The sequence below is a fragment of the Ruditapes philippinarum genome, unplaced genomic scaffold (assembly GCF_026571515.1).
Source record: "Ruditapes philippinarum isolate M1 unplaced genomic scaffold, ASM2657151v2 ctg1615_1_1_1_1, whole genome shotgun sequence".
Lineage (NCBI taxonomy): Eukaryota > Metazoa > Mollusca > Bivalvia > Venerida > Veneridae > Ruditapes > Ruditapes philippinarum.
Genome location: NW_026865698.1, coordinates 147780 through 172499, shown reverse-complemented (window position 1 = coordinate 172499; position 24720 = coordinate 147780). Strand labels below are relative to the sequence as shown.

Here is a 24720-nt window from a genome sequence, read left to right as displayed (position 1 = left end):
TTTAAAAATTCACTGAAGTTTGGTATAGTTTTCTGGTAGTTATATTCAAAGATAAAATATTTACCAAAGAGTAAGATTTAGTAGTTTGCTTTCATATCATTTTGAATATCCACATTACACAAACTGACAGTTCCGTATGATACCAAGTTTTGTCTACAGAATATTTTGTGTGTAGCAAAAATCCTGATTTGACACCAAAATGGTTGAATTTTTTAGCATTCCTAAAATAAATACACATTAGATTCAAAACTCGTATAACATTGACTCCACCATATCATATTTAAAAAGTTTTTCATTGTTTGGCAAAATATGGATAAGATATTTATATTTAAAACCTCGAAGTTTGGTATCAATCGTTATATTAATGATTTGACAGAATATATTTTTCCCTACTAAGTTGCCTGAGAGTTAAGCTTCCCATTTGTTTCTTTGGTGATTGTTTGTTGTTGTCTTCTTTTGAACAAGCGCAGTATAAATTAATCGGCAGCTTTTAATTAGGGGTTTTAATTAATCAATTAAAATTATTTGCTTTGTATTAAATCCCTTCAGATTTTAGTTTTATTTTCTATTCGTTTGGTATGCATTTTATGAGTTGCTGATAGTTTAAAAAGTTTAAATGGGCTATGCCATAAAGGTTTTGAATTTCGTTGAAGCCATAAAATTGTTTTTTCCAGTAATCGTATATGTGTTCGATAAAGATTCTGCCCTTTTCCATCAATTCACAGAATACAAATGTTTTTTATCTAATTTTATATTCGTGTTATTCCATATAATGTTTTTACCAACATACTACCAAGCATTGAGTCGGCTTTTAAAACTCTTGATCTAGTACCAAAATTTTCAATATTTTAGATGTTTAGATAACATTTAAATACGAATTGTTTTCCCTACCTATTTAACATATTGCATTCTAATACTTATTTAACATCTAAACTTAAAGAATTCGATCAGTGTTTGCATAAATGGAAACTAAGTCTTTTTGGAAAGAATACTATTCTTAAAATTTTTTGCAATGTCCAAACCTATTTATCCTCTTACAGTTATACATTTGTTTGTTTGTTTGTTTCATTTTACGTCTTTTTCCAACAGTATTTCAGTCCTATAGGCTGTTTCCTAACCATCGTTCCTGGAGAGTTACACCAGTACTAGACTACCTTCCTCCGTGCTAAACTGCCAAAGCATCTCCCGCGGATCGAACCCACGCCAGAGAGGAAACTGGACTAGAAGTCATCGACTCTAACCCCTCGACCACGGAGGCGGTTATTACAGTTATACATAATCCAGACCAAGATATCATGAATAAAATAAAAAAAGCTCATGTTCAACTTCCTGTGGGACACAAAATATCAAGAGATAAGATTTGACATTGAAAGCTTTATATATAATTCCTTAAAATGCTCATGTATTAAACGCATTTAATTGCAGGAACACTCAAAATGGGTTTAAGAATTTGAAAATAGATATGGAAAACAATGATCGAATTCTTTGAGTTTGTTGTCAAATTAGTATTTAACAATTCGTCTATGGTATAAGTGAAAGTTATACCGAGCGTGCTAGCTTTGTTAGATGTCCAGTTAAAATTATTATCATTGCAGAAATTGAGTATTTTTTAAACTTCCAAGTTTTAAAACAGTACATTTATCTTTATTCAATCTAAGTTTTAAGTGATGCAGTTAGTGTTAGAAACGATTTTTTTCTTCATCAGTTATAAACATGCATCATCGGCAAAAAGTGTTTGTTTAAGTTCAATGTTTCCGATCTTAATGCCTTTAATATCTTTATTCACGGTAACTTCATTTGAGAGTAGTTCTATAAAAATAATAAAAATGTTAGGGGATAAAGGACACCCCTGTCTAACACCTTTTTCTATCTTAAAGAAACTGGTTAGATGGCCATTCTTATAAATACACAACAAAAAAACACTCGTCTGCCAAAATAGAAAATATCATTTTAAGTTAAATTAGAAATCTACTAGGTAAATTTGTTAAAGATAAAAACATGATCATCTGATTTATACGGGTATAAGCGTGTCAAGAAAATACAATAAAGACTACAACCCTTTTCTGCATTTACGAAATTAAGTTTTAACTTATTTCGGTAAAGCTGTCGAATTCAAGTTGACTATTTTAACTAACGTTTATGGTTACATACATAAACTTACCTTGAACACGTCTCCATTATTTCTACCGCTACCTTCACCACACCCGAGATCGTGTGACCTCAGAGCATCGAACATCTTTGAAATATACATATATATGTGTGTGTGAGAATATATGAAAAGGGGAAAGTCATGAACAAGAGAATTGCTTCACATATCTTAAGAACAAAACTCTAAACAATATTATAATTAAGACCTTGTTAGGAGCATTAAAAAGAATAAGAAAAAGCGGTTTGAATTTATTCATAAACACTCGCATGCAATGTCTTGAAAATGTATATTTAAATATTGACACATTTTTCGAAATAGCAATAAAGTTATTTCAATACATTAAAGACATCTTTAATTGATTTGAATCAAGTATATCATCAGATACTGCATATCTTGGTAAAAGAACAAGTCTTATTTAAATTTGATAAATCAGAAAAAAAATATTAGTGAATTTTTATAGGCATTATATATATTGTATTTCTTTTCAAAAGTTTTGGTCCTACCTTACTTTTCGTCAGTATGTTTTTGTCATTTAAAAGTAGCAAGGCTTTGTCCATGACATTGAGGCCAACCCACGAGAAAGGTGTTCCAGTAATAATAAGCTTATCTGTTGACCCAGGAGTCACCGTATTTTGTTCAGGCTTTAAGGATAACTACAATTGCAAACGTCATATTAGTCTAATAATGTCTTTATGAGAAATAAAATTAATCATTTTCGCTATTTTATAATTTTAACAGTATTTACTTTAGTTTGTTATTTAGATCCGTAATCTTTGTTTCGTGCTTTTTAATAATTTCTAGATTGAATTGTTATGTATAGATACCCTATACTGAATACGCTATATGTTACAATCAGTAATTGAGATGTCATCAGACAACTAAGCGTTTGTATTGTCATAAAAACCGATCTACATATTTGGATAGATTTGCTTATTGAATAATCAAGTCATCAGAGGAATTCAAACCCCTAGATTTTTTTCTTTCTTCAATTTTTAAATTATTTTTATATCATTTTGCACATCAAATACTTATATAACAATGTCGAGTTTTGTAACTTCTTCCAAGAAATAAATTTTCACATGACATATGGTTTAATTTGAAGGTTTGAGACATTTTAGCAAAAGTGTGCTGATATAGTTTTAGATGTTAATAAAATGCTGTTCGATAATAAGACAATAATGAAGTTATATTACTTGAAAGAGTATAGAATACAAGTGCTTATTTGATTGTTTTTTTTATTTTGTATTCAAAATTGCGCTCTCCAAGTTAACAGCTTTTGAAGTTGTATTAGTTTTGTTAAAAGTCATTCACCAATTACAACCATCATAAAAATAAACAACGTTATACTGGTGATGGTTAACAGTCGAGACAACAAAAACAACTGGATTTGTACTGAATTGGCGTCATAATAATGCCGGACGGTCAAAATCTACTCGCAGAGTCAAATGCATAAAATTGCAAGCTCCAGAGAAAGAAATCAGTTCGGCAATTTCAAGGTAACATTACTAATGTTACAAATTAATCAGGTGTTTAAAAAAATGCTTAGTAATTATTGAACACTTTTTCCGTATATTCAATTTTCAGCATTTGAAGCAATCCAATATGGACAGCCGTAAAGAAATTCCAGGTGGATGAAAACTCATATAGTCATAGCTAACATTATTTGGTTTTCAGATGAATCATGTTTTAGCCTTAATGTTGTTGTAAATACACATAATTTTAGGCGCTGAAAAACCTAGCTACCATTATGAAATGCCACTACACGACGAAAAGGTAACAGTTTGTACTTCATTTATTGAAAGTGATGTGATTTGAACTTTCATTTTTGAACACGGGGGTGAGAGACAAACTATTGACAGCGCTCGCTTTATACAACTGCTAAGAAAGACTTTTCAACCATCATTGCAGAGAAGGGGCATAATGGTTGCGCGAAACATTTGGTGACCACATCATCTCATTTAAAACTGCCAATGTTTGACCCCTCGTTCACCTAAATTGAATTTTGTCTTTGGGAATATTTAAAAGATAAGGTGTACAGACCTAAAGCAACAAGCGCAAAAACTAAATTCATCAATTCGCTGAGACAGCATTCAGGTATTTTAAATATCATACAAAACTTAACAGTCTAAAGATTATAACTATATGAACATTATATGCTTATATTTCCCTTAACATAGCTGTACAAAACTCCCTTTAAAAAAGCAGTATAATAGCGAAAAGCCAAAGCAGATAAGATGCAGATAAAGGGTTAATTTATACATTAGCCACTTATTGATCAGTCACTGTAAAAGGCTATATCTATACAAGTCTTTCTTTTAATTTTTGAGTGATAGAAAAATATTCCATACAGCAGCTTTAATTTCATTAAACATTATATATATTCATTAAATCATTATAAAAACGCCATAGACCAACAAAAATCACGCGACAAATACAAAACATCACAATAGTGATAGTCACTCGTACAGAAAATGCGCGCGGCAAAAATACATAGATTTTTTTTTTAAAAATGATGATATAAAAAGATTAACATAATAGGGAATAGTTTCATTATAAACAAATATTTTTTCTCAATATTGTTTGCACATTTGATTTACTCTAGTGTGTCTTTAAAGTGGCATTATGCTCATATTTCCATAGTCAACTTGAGCTGAATTGACTTTGTATTTGTAAATATTGACTATCAAAATGGTGTATGACCAACAATTGATATTAAAAAATGTTTAGGATAAACTTATAAATCTGCCTAAAATTTAAAAAGACTGCCCCACTCTTTTTATAAACTAAGCATTATACGTGTTTTCTAACGGATATTTTCAGATATTTCATTTTGATCTGTGTGTTTTTATTGTTTTTGTGAACTTTATCATTAAATTAAAAGGGATTATGCCAAAATGAAAACATAATTTGATCTTCACCAGTTCACTAACTATATACCCTTTGGTGGGCATAATGTTACTTTAAAAAACGCAAAAGCCCTGACCTATTATAACCTTACTGATTAAAAACATATTATTCAATCACTGTCACTACAAATAGATTCTTAACTAATTCTTTATTAATATAACCGTCCCGATAAGAAACATGTTTGACCGTAATTTTCATTTATTTATTTAATACGACAAAAAAAGTTTTAAGTCTGTTTTTCAACACATGCTTGAATTAATTTGTAAGGAACATTTAATAAGGATATTTGATGCCAGTTTTTAATTTGCTGTTTTGTTTTTACCACCTTAACTGATAATTTCCAATCTTTCAAAATTAATATATATTTCGGCGGAAAATATTTGCTGTCAAAATAGTGCAAATGATGATACAAGCATAAAACCTACAGGAAATCATCTTTAGACCATGCGGATTTCAAATTTCAAAACAGTGGGCCCAAAACTAATTCTGCTCTTTCAAGATAGCTGCATATATGCCATTTTCATAATGTCCATCATATAATTTTTTACGACATAGCAGCTCATTTAGTCAAATTTATGTGCAGAACCAAGCTAACACTAAAACATCTTTAAAATTTCTCCTTTTAAATTCCAAAAACTTAAATATATCAAAATTTCGTTTGCATAACTCTTCAGACTTCAAGATGGCTACCGACTTTATGCAAAACTGATATATCTTTTTTGTAGTATTATTTGATAGGCAAATTATGCTTTTGTCAAGAATAAAGTTTTAAGCATATCAGAAATAATAAAATTATATACATGTATTAATCAAAATGCTTGTCAAATTGTTTAAAGTATTTCGTACAAAAATATCTTCAAAGATATTAAAAAAGGACCAATTTTTACATATTTGTCTGACGTGGTTTTTCTAAGTCTATTTACGAGATTCAAGAAGTTACATAGTTTCTTACAGTGTAGTTGATATTCAATTAATACTATGTCTTTATTGTAAAAATGTAACAAAAACATAACATCTGTAGGTTTTATATTCTGTCTTAGTGGATGTGTTAAATGTATTCGATAATTGAAAAACAAAACGACGAAAGTTGTATAGGTAAGTTATTTTCATTTCTTTGATTTTTTGTTTAACTTTCTATGAATTCTTATGCAAGTATTTACTGTTAAAAAGTATTTTTTATTGTATTAAGGTATTTTTGGCTTCTCTCAGGTCTAGAGGATGTGCTAAAAATATCAATAAAAGAACATATCAGTTATGAAATGTGTTTGCATAATATAACTTGTTTCAATATTCTTATTATAATTTGTTAATTGTAAAGATAGTGCAGTGATTATACATCAACAAAATGTGCGTAAGTTAATATCATGCTTGTACATGAGTGAAATGTTGTATATATTTGAATACAATTAATTCCTGTACAATTTCTGTACAAAAAGATAAAAATTGCTTTAAAGCTAACAAATGTATAAAAATGAATTGTGCATTAGATACCAGGTCTTAATGAAGGCTTGTGACAGTATGATTCAAATTATTATTTACTTTAATGTAATTGTTTTCAAGTATAATTGAAATATCACTGTTGATAGAGTATTATATCTAGACATGGTATCTGCAAAAGATACAAAGAAAAATTAAGGCGACTGATACATTATATCATCTATGTGTAATAAAAAAAGGTATATCAATAAAATATCACTTGATCTACATATCGTTACTGATCATTTGAAAAATAAATAAACTTATTGTATTTCAAAAATTATTCATATTTCATTTTCCCCCTAAAACAAGAAAGAAATGATGACCCTCAACTTACATCCACTGCTGGAAAAGGCCATAATTATTCAATACAGAAATAAGATAAGATCATATAAGGGTATAAAGCTAGGTGCGAATCCCTTTGTCATTTCTATATTCTGAGGTATCCTGAGGTAGGTTTAAATGTCAAGCTCTCTCAGTTTTACAACAACCTATATAATGATGGAAACCAGAGAGGAGTAATCAATTCATAACAAGGCGGTAATTGGCCAAGAAACGGTCAACTGAGGCTAGATATATAAAGATACATTCACATAGAAAGAATGAAGTCCCTATGTATATGCATTTCCATTTTATTGCCCTTTGAATATTTTGATACATCAAGTCACAGTGACCTTTTGATTTGAAATGTGTTCATCAAGGTGTACTACATATTGTAATGAGTGACAATAAACACAAATCCTATACATGTCTCATTAAATCAAATACATGTACCTCATTGGCTTGTCCAACAGTATTGGCTTCCCTGTAAACTGCCATATTCATGCATTACTTGTATAGAATGCATATTTGAAGTGGCATATTGTCCAATATATTGTTATCAGTGCGATCTTCACTTGCAGAGTGAAGTTTAAACAACTTGATTTACACTTATTCTATTCAGTATTTTACTTTATGAAAGAACTGAAGAATGTTGGAGGTTAAATCCTTTTTTTAAGTAATTTTGCAAAGAAAATATGATTGGTTACACTTACAAAAGCATTTTATGTGTTCTGCTAGAAAAGAATATCTCTTTAGCATGAAAATTCAATTTTTAAGATAGAATAGGGGACCATTTTCATAATGTAAGTCTATGGGAAAATCATTACATGAGTCGGACCTTCTTCACGAATAAATGCACAAACCTTCACATCGGAGAGTGAATTCACTTAATACCTAAAAAATAAAAGTGACCCGAACGAATTATTTAAAAAGGGACAAAATGCGCACAAGTAGGTAGACACTCATGTCAATTAACCTAACGAAAACTTACTAAAGAGAAGGCAGGTTAAATAAAGCAAACAAAAAGGCAGTGTATATATGATCAATTAAAAAGAAATTATGAAAACTAACGTTTGTTATCATCATAACTTTGTACTTAAAGCAATACTTGCTGCTTTTTTTTTTAAAATGGCGATGAAATTGAAGGTTTATAACCGCTATGTAAGATAAAAATTGATTGGCCGAATAAATTTTGGAGAATCATATAAAAAGTGCGATCGATTTGGAGTTATATGTTGTTTTCTATTTTTTCCTTAGTTAAATCCTACCGTTATACCGGCTTTAAAGGGCCGGCATTAATGAGTTATTCAATTTTCTTTCACCAATACATCCATTTAATTTTATATTATAATTATGTCCGCTTCCCAAAAGAAACGATGCCCAATTAGTCTAGGCTCCCAGAATGATTAATTATTTCTATTTATAGATTAAGTGGTTGGATTTGGCACGGTAATTTCGTAGAACATTTTTAAGACTATTTTATAACATAAGTCTATGTAAACGAAGTGACATTCTAGCATGATTTAAAGGCCCGCCACAAGGGCAGTTAGTTTTGAAAGATTAGTCTTTTGAAAACTACAATGTCAAGAGCTTAGATATTCAACATATACATGTAACATTGCCGAGTAGAGTAGACGTCTTCAAAAGTTACATAGAACTCTATTTGGGTTACTTAAATGTACAAAGTATATTTAAATAATACTCTCAAAAAGCAAAACGAACAGAGCATAGATACTAAGCATGTAGCATGATATTGTGTCTATAACATTGAATGAATCATAGACTCACCCGGGTTTAAAGCGTTGTATAGGAAAATTCTTTAAAAACTACAATGTCTATTAAAAAGATATTTTGGATGTAGCATGATATACCATGAAAAATATTGTATGATGCTCCTGCAGTCAAAACTGGCTATTAATTTACACATTATTATGTAAAAAAAAGAATTACCACTTCCGCTTCCGTTTTAGGAAGTAAACAAATAAAAATGTAAAAATAAAACTCGTCAATAAACCACTTTTTTCAAGACTTTTGGAATTCTAGAAATGGATGTATGTGAAAATTGATGATTTCTACAATAAGATGGTATATTTTTAACGGAAACTGAATTTTGCTTTTTGAAATGAACGTTTATAGACTTTTTTCATATGTATAATGAATGGGTGGGATATCGCAGGTAAAAGAAAATTTACATGTACATCACACCTGGCAAAAATTTCGTCACGCATCACTTAACCGCTTGAATAAACTTACTGGACAGTTATATAATGGTCATTGGACTTAGTCATGAGTCAAGGATAAAGCGCGGACATTCTTCAACTAATAGTGAAGGTGATAACAAGTACACATACACTTGACACATCAATATTTGAAGACCGAGTAATTCCCCTTGTACAGAAAAGAAGAAAAGAAAAAACAAAAAAGTAAGAAACAAAAACAATGGATGAATATATGGAAAAACAAGAAATTTCTGGAAACGAAATATTAGAAAAAAAAGTTAGATTTGATAAATGAAAAATTGTGCAATGTTATCACGAAAAGTGATATATCTTTGATTAGAGAGAATAGTAAAAGATACTATAATGAAATGAAAGATCAATTTCTTAGTTCAATAGTTAAGAAAATTGAGGTAATCGAAGGTAGCGTGCATGATCGCGCAATTGAAATACAAAGAATCAATGAAGAAATGAAACCGAAAAAGAAAGAAATTGATGAATTACACGAGAGAACAAACTATATACGCGACAAAATACGACAGGAGGCAGAAGAACACGAAAAGATCACGAATTGATATGGAGCAGTATAGTCGCAGGAGGAACAATATAAGAATATTCGGCGTTCCGGACGACATAGATCGCCAAACTTCACAGCAGACAACTTCACAAGTTGTACAGTTATTAAATAAGCATTATGTCTGTGTCAATTACGGAGGAAAATATCAACATAGCGCACCGTCTGGGGAAGTTCAATGGAAAAACAGACCGGTAATTGTAAAATTTGTGCGCAGGCAGGTGAAAAACGACATTATGCAAAATGTAAGTCTGCTGAATCAACCGGGCTCTATATAAGCCACGATCTTACTTGGCTTAATCAGCAAGTTTTGTCATCGCTGCGTCTTAAAGACACAGAACGAGTAAAAAAATGTTGGTGCAACGATGTATACTCTATGGTACATTTTAAAGAAGAATCAAACGGAAGGTCTTTCTTAAAAACAAAGGAGGTGAAATTTCGGGAATATAACTACTGGCTTAATTTACCCTGGCCTGAAAGGAAAAACAAGAAATGACACTTAACACTGAATGGAGATATTTGTGTTTGTTGGTGTGTTTTGTTTTAAATACATTTTGGAACAAGACTTGAAAACTTCCCTCTATCATAAATAACTTATCAATGTTTTTTATGTGTTAATATAACGTTTTTTTTTTTTGTGGGTTGTTTTTTAATTCAAACAATGTATGGAGGGCGTTCGTTGCCAAAATTCCAGACATGTAAAGTGTTCCTTTTTAAAATGACTTTTGAAAATGCGAACTTGTATGCCTACAATTTTTATTGTATGCCTCTTAATTCAATCTTTTTATTGAAGGTTACCGCCTTTATATAACAAGTTTACATATAAATCGTAACAACTGACCTAACATCTAAAACGACAACAAAATTTACAAGTTCGTATCTTCCATTGCATGCAATACAATATGCATGTTTGCACAACTTTTATAGATCTGTAATATACAAATGAAATGTAAAACTCGAATACGGAAAAATAGAGTTTAAGAAAACTCTTACCAGTTGTAGAACTACAAGAGTACGTTAACACAGTAACATGTTTAAAATGACAAAAGTAGATTCACAATGTTAAACGATTTTAAAGTCAAGCATAACGCCCCGCCCTCTCGGAGTATTTACGACCTTCTATTGCGGACAGGTATAAAACGGCGCCTCTCCCATATTTTTAAATAAAACTGAAGGACAACATACGGCATTTTTCATAACATAAATTTTACTTTGTTAAAAAAGTTTGTCACTAGCAACATCACTTAAAAAATTGTGTTTTTTCCCATTTATGATGAAGAAAAATTTGTCATCCCTTATTATTAACATCGGTTTTATCATTAAAATTTTTATCTTTTTAGTGATTACCGTCCTGCCCTGGGCCCTGTCTGTGTTTTGTTTGGGGTCCGCCGGGGCTTTTTCCCACTTGTTTTTGTTCTGGTATGTAGGTTTGCTTATTGACCCCCTTCCCTTGTGATCGAAATTTTTTCCTGAAAACATGGGCGTTTTGGAAATTTTGGGGGAAACAATGCCAAATTTTCGGGGGAGTAATTTTTGATAAGAAAAACCCAATTCTTTTTGGTATCATTAAAAAATGTTTGAAAAATTTCCTTTCAACAAAATTTGAAAGTTTTTGCATTATGGGGAATTAAAAGGGGCCCCCAATTTTTTTCAAAACAAAAAAAACTCCGAAAGCACATAATGTACAATCTTTAATAAGGTATTTTCAGTATGAAAAAAAACTTTAGGCACTTGTTCATTATCCCTCATGTACAGACTCAATCAAACCGAGTCTGCTATTCTCATGTAATTTTTGTAGTGATAAATGCTTCCGAGGGATCATTTTTGTTTCCAGATTTTAATACTTCACAACAGCAGGTGCCAAGTGCCGTGTGGCAGCTGTAAAGAGTTGCCCCGTACTTCACTTCAGTGTTTTCTGTGGTCCTTCGGATCATTGATGCCAGCGCTATTAAGTGTTGAGAATTGAGTACCGTTCAAGCCGGTGCTAGGGGGCGTGAGGGATGTTGCACTTGTTCATTATCCCTCATGCGCATACTCAATCAAACCGAATATGCAATTCTTATGTAATTTTGTTGTGATTAATGCTTCCGAGGATCACTTTGTTTTCCAGATTTTTAAATATACTTGTTCAAAAGCTTATAGTCTTAAATTCATTCAATATTCAATTTCCTTTTGAATAAAGTATCTACAGGAAGCGACGTTATTTTTTTTCCGAATATATGAGTGTGGATTTAAGAGAGAAAAAAATAAACAACGATAAGTTAGAAACAATTTTTTTTCATACTTCTACATAATTAATTTTCATTTTTAAAGTATGGTGGCATATTTCTGCCACCAGATAACCTGATAACTAACTAGTTAATTAAGAGGTTAACTAGTTATGTAACTAGTTAACCTGATGCCTAACTAGTTAATTAAGAGGTTAACAAGTTACGTAACTAGTTAACCTGATAACTAACTAGTTAATTAAGAGGTTAACTAGTTACGTAACTAGTTTACCTGATAACTAACATTTTTTAAAAGGGTTTAATTTTAACGAACTAGTTCACCATAACTAACATTTTTTAAAGGGTTTAACATTACGAACATTTAATTTTCTTAATTAACTAGTTGTTATATCGTTTGTTTGGTGGCAGAAATATGCACCAAATTAAGGATCACTAGAAAGTAACAATAAAGGATTCTTTTACTTTGAGTCTAAAAATAACGCCGCCTTACCTGATGATTTGTTTATTATTAAAATTGACCAAGAAATAAAAAAAGTTAGGGCGTTATTTTTTTTTGAATTTCAGAGTTTTTTTTTACTTGGGGGATCATTATGCCGTTTTTTCATGGTTGGGCACTTACGTGTCAACATTTGAAGGTTCCCATATAATCGCATTTAACACATCTGCGGATGTTTCAAAATTGTACCAGTTATGTTGAATTTTGTTAAGCCGGTGCTAGGCGTGGACATAACTTGCTCTTCTCCATTCCATGAGCAGGCTCAATCAAACCCGGGCCTTGCAACTTCTCAATTTTTGTCGTTTTTTGAGCGTTCTTTAGGGATTCTTATTTTTTCTCTATTTTACAGAAAAGTAACATGATAAACTTTTTAACGAAAGTTAATTCAGTTTGATTTAATTCATTGTTATTTTTAGGCATTATATAATTATATTTCAGAAATCGTATGAAGCACACTTTTATTTCAATCCAATATTATCAAAATATATTACGAACCAATTCGAGAGTGTTATTTTCAGAGTAAAAAAAAAAAAATCCATACATCTATTTAATTCATTTTTATTTCCGAGGCACTCATAGAAAGCTTATGGAGTAATCCTTCATTTGATACCATAATATTGGACACTTTTTATAGAAATAAAAAAAGTTAGAAATGGACGCCGTGTTTTCCTTCACTCTATTGAGAAATAGGAGAGAGGCGACGGGTATTATACCTGTCCGTACATTTCCGTGATAGAAAGATCGTAAATACTCAGAGAGAGGCGGGGCGTCATGCATGACTTAGAATCGATCTAGCTTTGTGAATCTACTTTTGTCATTTTAAACATGTAACTGTGTAAACGTTACTGTTGTAGTTCTACGACTGGAACACGTTTTATTAAATTATTTTTCTGGCATTCGAATTTTTACATTTCATTTGTGTTTTTTCAGGTACAGATATATATCTACAAGTGTGTAAACATGCTTATGTATATATGCAATGGTAGATACGAACTTGTAAATGTGTTGTTGTTCTCCATGTTAAGTCAGTTGTTAAGATTTACATGTAAACTTGTTATTTAAAGAAAGCGGTGCCTTCAATTAAAAGATTGGATTAAGAGGCATATCATTTGCTGTGCACGAATGCAATAAAAAATGCTAGACATACATGTTTCGTATTTTTTCAAAAGTAGTTTTCAAAAGGAACACATTACATGTCTGGAATTTTGGCAACAATCGCCCCTCCATAACAATGAAATATGTTTTTTTTCCTTAAGGTAAACTTGTTATGCTTTCGACTGCAAGAATACCTAATTTAAGGGATAACACAATAGATTAATGAAATTCGTTTTTTTTCCCCATTTACATCTTTAAGATATCTTGTTTCTATTTCGAATATTTTTTCTTATGCAAGATTCTTAAGGATCAAGAAAATTGATTTTACTCTTCATTTGTGAATTGTCTTTATATATAACTATATATTTCATTTCTTTTTGAGACTCTAAAAACCGAGCCTTGATAAATGATTAAAACTATTGTTTTTCTGCAATTTTGAAGTTGATATTTTCTTTAAGAAAACAAACAAACACATGTTTAAAGTATGCCTATTTTGTTGTATTATGAACATACATATATACTTTTTGTTGTTTTATTATGTACATATATATATACTTATGCGTTCGTGTATATAATGTTTTTGTGTACCTCCTTTACAAATGCAAACAAAACTGTATTTAATGTTAAAATCTTTAAGATGCAGTTTTTCAAAAAAAATCTTATTATACTCTTTGTCTATTAAGATATCATTTTCTTTCTGTCATAAGTATACAAGTTAATTTTTTTCTAAACAACTACTAGCTTAATTTCAAAATGAGTATATATAAACTCAGTTTCATATAATATTAAGTAATTGACGCTAATATATCAATTCCTTACAAATGCATTTATCTGTATTTAATGGTAACATCTATTAAGTGCAGTTTTCAAAATTAATTATCTTTTTTTTTTTACTTTTGGCTATTAAGATATCATTTCTTCTGTCATTAAAATACAAGTATAAAAAACATTTCTAGCAGTTACTTTCTAATTTTCAAAATGACTATATATAAATATGTATAGACTGCAAAGTTTCTAATTCATGTTAAGTATTGACGCCAATATATCAAAGTGTAAAAATATAAATGCTTCAATATTTTATTTGTAGTAAAATGGTCTTGGTTTAAAAGAGGTTTATTGTCAAACCTTTTTTGAAATATAATTCAAGTATTTTTTGTTGTGTTTCGTTTTTGTTGTAGTGAGCGCAATTCCAAAATTTTAATGATTTTTTTTTTATAAACTTACTCTTTTTTTTGTCGCTTATTATAGGGGAAATTTAAAAAATTTTACCCTAAAATGTAGAGCCTGAATGGGTCAAAAAAAATACTTTTTTCATTTTTTAAAAAAAAAGGGTTTTGTACATTATTGTTTCAAGACAACATTTTACGTTAGTTTTGTAAAAAAAGTTACTGTGAATGGAATAATGAGTGTATTTTAAACCTGGAACATTAACCCAAGTCGATTCTTTTTAAAAATAACCTTGACTACAAAACCATAACAAATTATTGACCCAATTTTAAATTTTAGTATTTAAATTAAACCCTTGAAGCAGAAAATTTTCTTTTAAAAATTTTATGGGCCCAAAAAAACGTAAACCCCAATTTTTTTTTAAAAGGAAAATTTTTTTAATTAAAGGGGTTCATTAAAATTTTGGGAAAAAGTTTTGACCCCTTAAAAAATTTTAACTATAAAAATTTAATAAAATAAATTTAGACTTTTGATTTTTATTTTAAAAAATTTACCCCTTTAGAGTTATTTTTAAGGGGCGAAAAATACGTGGCCCTAAAAGCACGCCCCCTTCAGCAAAACAAGACTAGATTTTTTTTCTTAATAACTTCAACTTTGTTCCCTTTGTAGAAAAAGTTTCCCTAATACAAGTACCAATCGACCTTCCAATTTAATATTAAACTAAAATTAGAACTTTAAACAGGCAAGGGGGAAAACACAATTTATTATTTAAAGACATTTTAAATTTTTAAATACTATAAAAGAAAAATTGACAAATAAAAATACAATATGCATTACCATTTATAATTTTTAAAAACTTTCTGAAATTCCGATAATAATTAATTTTCAATAATGATTCAATTGTTTTTTAGAAACTCTTTTAATGGAACTGCGAGGGAAATCTATATCATATAGTAGTTATGTAAGAAGAAAACTATTTAAACAAAGAAAAATATCATTAAAGAAATAAATGATTTAGAAGCGATTTAACTGAAGATAAAATGACGCACCTTCGGGACCTTCAAACAGAGCTTTCATAACTTAAATGATTCGCAATTACAGGGCTATCTTATTCAGTTCTAGAGTTAAGTGGATTCTTGAAGGTGAAAAACCTTCACAGTACTTTGCAGCTTAGAGAAAAAAAATTACACTTTTTCTAAAAACTATTTATAAAATTTAAAAAGGATTTGACGAACAATTGATTAAAGAACAAACAGCAATTCTCGAAGAATTTTAGAAAAAATTATCAAAACCTTTTTATGGCAAAATACACAATGAAAAATGACGATTTCCTTTGAAATTTTATTTCAAACATAGAAGCACCTGTTTTTAAGTCCAACAGAGTCAAATGCTTTTAGAAGGTCAAATAAACTATCATGAAGCAACTTTAGTTTTACATAACATGAAAAATAATAAAAGTCCAGAGATCTTCTGGTTTCAGCTGCAGATTTTTACAAAGTTTTTTGGAAAAAGATAGGAAGAGTTTTTTGTCGTTAGAGCTATTAATAACGCATATGAATCAGGCAAACTTTTCCATATAACTCAAACACAGGGAATAATTTACATGTATTCCTAAAGACAATAAACCAAAAAAATTTTTTAAAAAATTGGAGACCCATAAACCTCTTTTTAAATACAGTTTATAAAATTGCTTCTGGAGTCATTGCAAATAGAATTAAAAAAAACTTTAAACAAATTTAATTAGCAAAGATCAACCGGATTTATTAAGGGTAGATATATTGGAGAAAATTCAAGACTTATATACGACATTATGGCATTATACTGAAGAGAAAGATATCCCCTTGCGTCTTCTTCTTTTAATTGATTTTTGAAAAGCTTTTTTGATTTCTTTGTCCTGGTACATTTGTTTCGAAAACATTGTCTTATTTTAATTTTGGAAATTTCTATTAAAACGATGGTTTAATATTTTTTTATAAAGACGCACAGTCTTGCTGTCAAGTCAATGTGGATTTCTGTCAAATTTTGTAACAATAGTAGAGGCCTGCCAGACAAGGAGACCCGCTTTCTGTTGTTACATCTTTATTTTATGTGCCTGAAATTCTCTCTCTTAATGATAAAACTGGTTTAAAGAATAAAAAGGTATAAGATAAATAATTTAGAACATAAATTATCTCAATTTCGGGATACAACTTTACTATTGGACGGGTCAAGCAATTTCCTTAAATTCAGGCACTTGATGTGTTATCGAAATTTGCTCATATATCTGGACTAAATGTAAACTTTGATAAAAACAAAAGTAATTTGGATAGGAAAAAATAAATACTCATCAAAATAGTATAAAAACACGATGGAAATTATCATGGAACCAACATAATTTCAAAATGCTGGGCATAATTTTTGATGTAAATTTGAAACAAATGATACATATAAACTATGAAGATAAATTAATTAAGATTCAAAATTTAATAAATCATTGGAAAAGGAGAATTCTCACTCCAATAGGAAAAAAAATCGCAGTTATCAAAACGCTTTTAATTTCAATTTTAAACCATCTTTTTATAGCCCTTACCATCACCACCTCAGAACATGAAAAATAAACTTAACAAAATATGTTTTTATGATTTTATATGGCAAGGAAATGTTAAAATAAAAAATACTGTTATGGTTAAGGACTATTCAGAGGGAGGTTTTAAAATGTTAAACTTAAATGCTTTTATAATGGCTTTAAAGATAAGCTGGTTCAAAAGAATGATTAGCGATGCCTGTTGGAAAAACATTATTATAAATGAATTTGATATGCAAAAATTATTTCACTGTGGTACATAGATAAAATTGCAAAAAGCATTTCAAACATTTTTTGGAAGGACACTTTTAATGCTTTTTCTACATATATAGATAAGTATCCTATAAATAACGAATCTTTCGCTGAACTACCATTGTTTTATAACGATAAATTACTAATTGGCAATAAAAGTATATTTCTTAATTCATGGTTTAAAGCCGGTGTATATTATATCGGAGATATGTTTGATTCTTACGGTGCTTTTCTCTCATTAGAAGATTTTAATAATATATTCAGGCTTAATGTAAACTTTTTAATCTTTCATGGAATTAAAAAAATGATAAATGAAATGATGACAAAATTTAATTTTAGTATGAATGACGTAAAAAAAACTTGTGGACCAAAATTGCCTCCTTATCTAAAAAACATAATTATTAACAATAAAGGATCAAAACTGACTTACAATTTATTGAATACTAATAACACACAACCAACAAGTAAAGCAACCTGGATGAAAAAGCTTGATCTTCATTTTGAGGAAAGTAAATGGAAAGAAATTTACGAAATGCCATTTAAAATAACAAAAGATTCTAGGATACAGTGGTTTCAAATTAGGATTATTCATAGAATAATTGGCACTAACTATTATTTACATAAAATTAAATATAATGATAATCCTCTTTGTACCTTTTGTAAAATGAAAACGAAACTATCGAACATTTGTTTTGGCAATGTAGTTTTGTAAAGGACATCACTGATATCTATTTCAAAACAAAAAAGAATATTTTTTCCGTCATTAACTGCAGACGAAATGATTTTTGGCTTAACAGATGAAAGTCCTTTATCAAAAACTAAAAAATCTAATTTTAATTTACTTTAAGATGTATATTTATCAATGTAGAATGCAAAAAAGTATTCCCACAGTTTTTGGAGCTAAAAAATATATAACATATTGTTACAACATTGAAAAAGAGACTGCAATGATAAATAACAATGTTGAAACCTTTAATTCCGCGTGGAATTCTTATCTAATTTTCCTTTATGCAGATTAACACAATATTTTTTGTTTTCTTCTTCTTATAATTATTATTACTTTTATTATAATTATTATTACTATTATTATTATTATTCTCTACATATATGCAGACTTAAACTTTTAGGCTGTATTGACCAATACAAAAACTACACATCAAACTATTATATTTTTACCCGCTTAAAATGGCTTCAGAGATAAGTAAATGACTGAAAAGATGAATAGATATGATCAATAACAATATCAAACGCAAATTGCAGTGAGAGAGTGCAGATGAATGAGTGTAGTATGTAAAATGAATTATTTTTCTTTTATGATATGTTCTGTTTTCTACTTTGAATCCATTTATAGTTGTATGTTTATAATTATACCGATGCTGTAAATACAATGTTTATATATTTATTTGATCAATAAAAAAAAAAAAAAAAAAATGTAATAAATCTCTTTTCTCTAAAACTACAGTACCCAGAGCATAGATATTAATCAATTATCATCATAACCTTGTGATACTCTACAAATATTTGATAAATCATGTTAAAGATAATCAAATTTAAAATGCATCAAGGGTCACTAAGTTTATATGGACTCATATAGGAATATGGTTATTTAAGTCCTCACGTGTGAAACAATTCTGAGAAATAAATATTAGGCGTGATTTTTTCAAAGTAACCTAATACACAAATCATGTAGGTTATGACAAAATTTAAATGCCCACTATGATCTTATTACTTCCTTAATTTAAAACCTTTTTTCCAACAATGTATCTTAGATGAGTGATCAATGGTCATCATTGCCTTCCTTTTAAACATGAATAATTTATATAAAACAGTTAGTTTATATCTTAACTTATTCAGAACTGTATGTAGCATGTTAATATCTGTTTCACTACACATAGATGAGATGATGTAGCAGTAGTTTTATTTTAATTATGCATTTTAAGATATTGAACGCAAAAATCATTTAATTTATCTCATTGTGTTAGCTTTAAAGCTATTTATATATATTTTCAAAATGAAATTGGGAAGGAGTTAATAATGAGCGTTATTGGACTAGTACCCTTTTAACCTCGCATTCATGTACATGTTAGCTATTTAATTTACGTTTTCTTAATTTATTGCCTTCTTATAAATCTTTATAATTAACAATTAATAAATAATACCAATGATATTAAAGCAAGAAATGTCACACAACCAAATTGAGCAACTGAATGTACACACATGATTGTATACACACATGATTGTATGTGCATTTATTGATATTTTAGCTGTCCTTCTTGACCTGAAGGAAGACAAAAATACCTTCATTCAATAAAGAATACTTTTTAATAGGGTATAATTGCATAAGAATTCATAGAAAAGCGGAATAGAATTAACCTACCAGTGTAAATTTTGCTGATTTTCTTTTACAATTATCGGGTAAATTTACCCCTTCCACTATGACAAAAAATTAAACCTATATATCTTATGTTTTTACACACATTAAGTTTATTGAATGTCAAATACCTGATAATGAAAAGGGTATTTTTTGGAAATTTGTACATATAAATTAGAAAACAAAATTAGAGAAATATGCAAAAAATGGAAATTCTTTCTTTATATCTTAAAAGATATTTTTCACAAAAACATTAAAAAAAAACGTTACCTTCATCTGATACACATGAAATCTGATTATTTCTGATATGTTTAAACACATCTTTTATTGAAATTAGCAAAATTTGTGCAACATATTTTAGTATAAAAATGATATAACAGTTTTGCATGAAATTGGCGGCCATATTGGACATAATCTTGGATTCTGTGGTATAAAAGCGGAATTTTGCAAGATTTAAATATCGCAAAGAGAAACTGTATACATGCTTTGATGTAAGTTTCAGGTCTGTACAAATAATTTGACTGAAAGAGCTATTATTTACGTCAAATTTAAATGGCGGCCATTTTAGAAATGGCGGCCATCATGAATTAGTAGTGATCCTTTATGCCACTTTCACTTTTGAAATATACATGGTCCAAAGATGATTTCCTTAAATTTTCATTCTTGTTTCATCATCTGACTATTTTCTCAATACCCGCTCTACTAACAACAGATCGTAAGAAAAAGTTCGAATATCTTTCCCAAATAATTTGTAAAAATGTGGCTGTAAATCCGTCAGACCCTAGACTTTTACTATGTTTAATTTCTGAAAGAGCAAAACTTTTATAGATTCATCAATTGAAATCTTACCATCTATTTCGTCTTTTTGAAAAGAATTATGCTTTTGTCATTAAAATCTAGGCCTTCGTCGAAATATTTGTTACTTTTTTCTGTATAGAACTTTTTTTTATAGAATGTCTCTTTCAGAATGAGTATTCAAATCTCTTTTTGATAATGAACAACAAACATGGCGTAGGCCTTTCGCCTTTATCAATTCAAATTGCCCTTGATAACACTATAAGTCCTTCTTTTTATATGCCCGAAATAATTTGAAAAGCTCCTGCACGTGCAGTTTGATTAAGTGAATGCGATGTAATAGCAAAAGTATCATTCGTTGACTGGAGAACAGCATCAATATTTGGATCTTTATCCGTCAGTAAAGTAAGTTTACCTAGACCTTGTTACATGTAGATAATCATAGTGAGAGCTACACTTGATGCACTTTGACCTTTGTAAGCTAATTTTTAAATATTCTTGTAAGATGAACTGTATAAACTATTCCCATCTTTGTAAGATGCCTTCGACCCATATCTGTCTTTAAGCAAAGAATCATTATCTACTTTTGGATCTAAACTTGGAACCCTCAAAAGTTGCTTGAATTCTTCACTTACTGTGAAATTATCCAAGCATTTCAAATAAAATGTCACGATCTACAGTTACGAAAACGATTACAGTACTGTTTTCATCTTCAGAATCTGAAATGTGACAACACTGAATGTACTGATTTCTTATTACCATTTGAAAACACCGATAATTCTTCATCATCACCGAGCAAATCAAGACGATCTTGTCTATGTGGATGGATTGATAAGTTGTCATCACTCTGTGACTCATTTTCGGTGTTTCGCGACCGTCTATGGTCCGAAGATATCCGCGGCCTTCTATGGTCCGGAAATTCGAGATTTCGCGACCTAGCAAGGTCCGAATAAGAAGCTATTCGCAATATTCTATCATCCGAATTACTGTTAGCAACCACAACGTCTCTAAATTTACTCTCCACCCAATCCTTCAATGGTTCAAACCTACTAAACCATTTAGAACTGTTCCATGCGTTGTTCTAACAAATCCATTTTAGATACACGTTATTTCGTACTCGTGGTTTTCTGTTTACCGGAAGACTCTTCAACCAGTGTAAGGATAGGAATATCCTCGTTAATATTATCCCGCCCCATAGACGAAGGGTTAGCGGTTGATAAATCAAACGATAAATTTGCCTCAGTCATATTACAAACTAAACAGAGTAGCGATATGAAATAAAATAACACAAATTCCATTTGGCCTACAGTGTTCAAGCTGTATAGGATGATTGCCTATATTGAATAAAAGATCCATATCTAAATTCGGGTCACAAGGTCAAAAGTCAATTCAAATGACCTTAATATTGTTAAAAGTTTTACAACTGTCAAACTTCATAGGATGATCATTTATATTGAGTATATTTTGTTATAGTCTGTCCCATTAAGAATGGAAATGAACTTTTGTCTGGTGTGAATTAACAAAACAAGGTTGAATAAAAATTTAACAATTTTTGTAAACTAAACAAAAGTCACCCTCGAGATTTTCAGGATTTTACTCAAAAGTGTTTACTTTTCTTGTGAAAGCAAATTTTGATTTCTCTATGGTAAATCTCTGTTGTTTAATTTCCGTAGCCATTGCCGAAGTTCTCTTCATTTGAAGATGAACGGGAGAAAGCACGTGTCATGTTTCTAAAATATACATGAGGTTCTCGGGGTCGTTTCATGATTATTTTACAAAGCTGGATCTACAAGATGTAACAGTTAAGTTGCAATGCATGATGGAAATCTTAAAAAAAAGAAAAATTAGCAACAAGAACACCGACTCACTTGGAATAGATCTAGAAATTGCACTTACTTTTAAGCTGAATAGAATACCTATGAATTTCGAAATAGATCTTTATAAACGTCACGACAAATTCGCATTCTGAAGATTCCTTCATTGCCAGTTTCTATCCTGTTCCGTAGATCCCATTTTTTTTACTATGTCTATGACATGACTCCTACACTTATCACGATCCATATTTTTTAAACTGTTAATCCGTCTCATTATTAAACCATTGTTCAATTTGTGGAGTTATCTGGGTTAGCAAATGAAATATGTAAATGAAACACACCATAATTCATGTAATTCAGCATGTTCCAAATTCATAATTCAAGAACGGCCCATCAATTTTAGTTGTCAACATCACAATGTTTATATGGGTTCCTGACGAAAGAACTTTATTACGTCAACAACAATTTACGAAATATATGACGTAACAAAAATGTCTTGCGCTTTTTATGGATGATTCCAGTTGCGGCATTGACAGAGGGCGGTTAGGCATATGTAACCTCAAACAGATAAGCGTTGAGATAAATTTGTCTTGATGCTATTTAAAATAATTTGTGTATACCCAGAGTAAAAATTACACCTTCAATTCATATATTAATAATATTTAATGCAATACTTCTTCCATTAATTACATATAACATTCGTTTTGATGTTATGTTTTTAAACTATTTTATATATTTCTCAGAAATGATTTCTCTACATATTATCTCGTTATTCAAGACGTCTGTAAATCCTTTATATACTCTTTTAGCTACAAAATATACAATACGCGGTATTTTTTCTCCCGCGAAAAAAATGCTAGATCTCTTGTTTTTTTTCACTGAATATTTTCAAATTTAAGGAAGGCTAAAATTATTAAGAACATCACTCGGTGTTTCTCTTTGACTCGATCTCCCCTTCATATTAACATAATAATTATTTGTAGATCTAACACTTTGAGTCTACAAAAAAAACCACAAACACACATATACACACTTATTGCCGCTTATTGAACGCTCCAATTCAACCTTATTCTTAATAATATCAAATCACTGCCGGTATTCCAGGACATTTTGTGAGACGGAAAGTTAAATCTGTAGTGTATAGGCCTACGTTTGATATTGCTAGACAGCATGATATTATATTCTTATAATTTACATTTTCCTCGAACGCGAGTCTGTGTTCGAGTTAGTTAAAGTACACAATGTGGTAACAAGCAAACCAATGCTGAACGTATAGTGAATCAGTTTTCCTTCTATATATTCCTTGTCAGATTTGCATGATAATGTAGTATTTGTTGGCGATTTCTTATGAAAGTTGAAACCTACGGAAAGTTTTAGCGCACGAACATCGCACGGTAACATATTTTTGTATCCCATCGAACCTGGCCAATTTAATTATTTTTGAATAGACGTGATACATACAAATGGACAGAATTCAGACAACTACATAATTATGTAAATTAAACATTATTAGCGAAGTACCATTTTTATAGTCTTCTAGCTAGTGTTCCCGCTCCCCTACGACGCGGTGCGGTATTCAAGATACGCGCTTGATTGAAAAATCACTTCATTGTTCTTTTTCTCTTAAAAATATATAATACGACAGTATATCATGGTAATTACTTAAATCTTTGTGTGTTAGAATTTATAAAGCGGTTACTGATATTTTCACTTCAAATTATTTTGATTATTTTAAATAATGGTTTGCTAGTAAAATTGCCTTTTTGGCACCACCTTTGTTCTCATTTTTCATTTTAGTGATAACATTTAGCTATTTATCAGTAAGTAAATAAGAATAATCAAATTTTTACAACTAACGAGTACATTTCACGCTAATTGTGAGACGAACCCTAAATGACGTCTATATGGGCGCCGTCATTTTGAAATGGACGTCACGTCAGGTTACAACGTAAGTCAACGGGAAAAAATATAATTTAATATTTTGACCATATTGCTGACTTTATGAGAAAAATGAAAAACATGCCTAGAGATATTGACGTCAGGGTTAACATGACATTAATTTAAATGATTTTACTATTATATTAAATAAAAATGGAATGTTCAAATTTGATGGGACAGACTAGATCTATAGTAAGGATGAAGCATTTGTAAGGCATGGGAATTAAATAAAGTATTTCCTCATTCAAAAAACCACACTCCTTTTAAGCTGAAGTAACTTCAAATATATACAGAAGAACATTTCTATATGCCCTAAAAATTGCTTATATTAGGGTTTACCACTTGCGTCTTTCTGTCC

At 29.9% G+C, this 24720-nt stretch overlaps 1 protein-coding gene across 1 annotated transcript in view; it reads right to left on the bottom strand.

Moving 5' to 3' along the window:
* Positions 1–24720, bottom strand: part of LOC132730028 (complement C3-like) — a gene marked incomplete at its 3' end in the record, with an annotated part of 130464 nt that overhangs the window by 72047 nt on the left and 33697 nt on the right. Inside the window, exons 15-16 of the mRNA XM_060715872.1 lie at positions 2653–2802; positions 2162–2236 (exon numbers count right to left, since the gene is read on the bottom strand). Coding sequence (XP_060571855.1) covers positions 2162–2236; positions 2653–2802 — 225 coding nt within the window. The remainder of the gene's footprint in view (positions 1–2161; positions 2237–2652; positions 2803–24720) is intronic.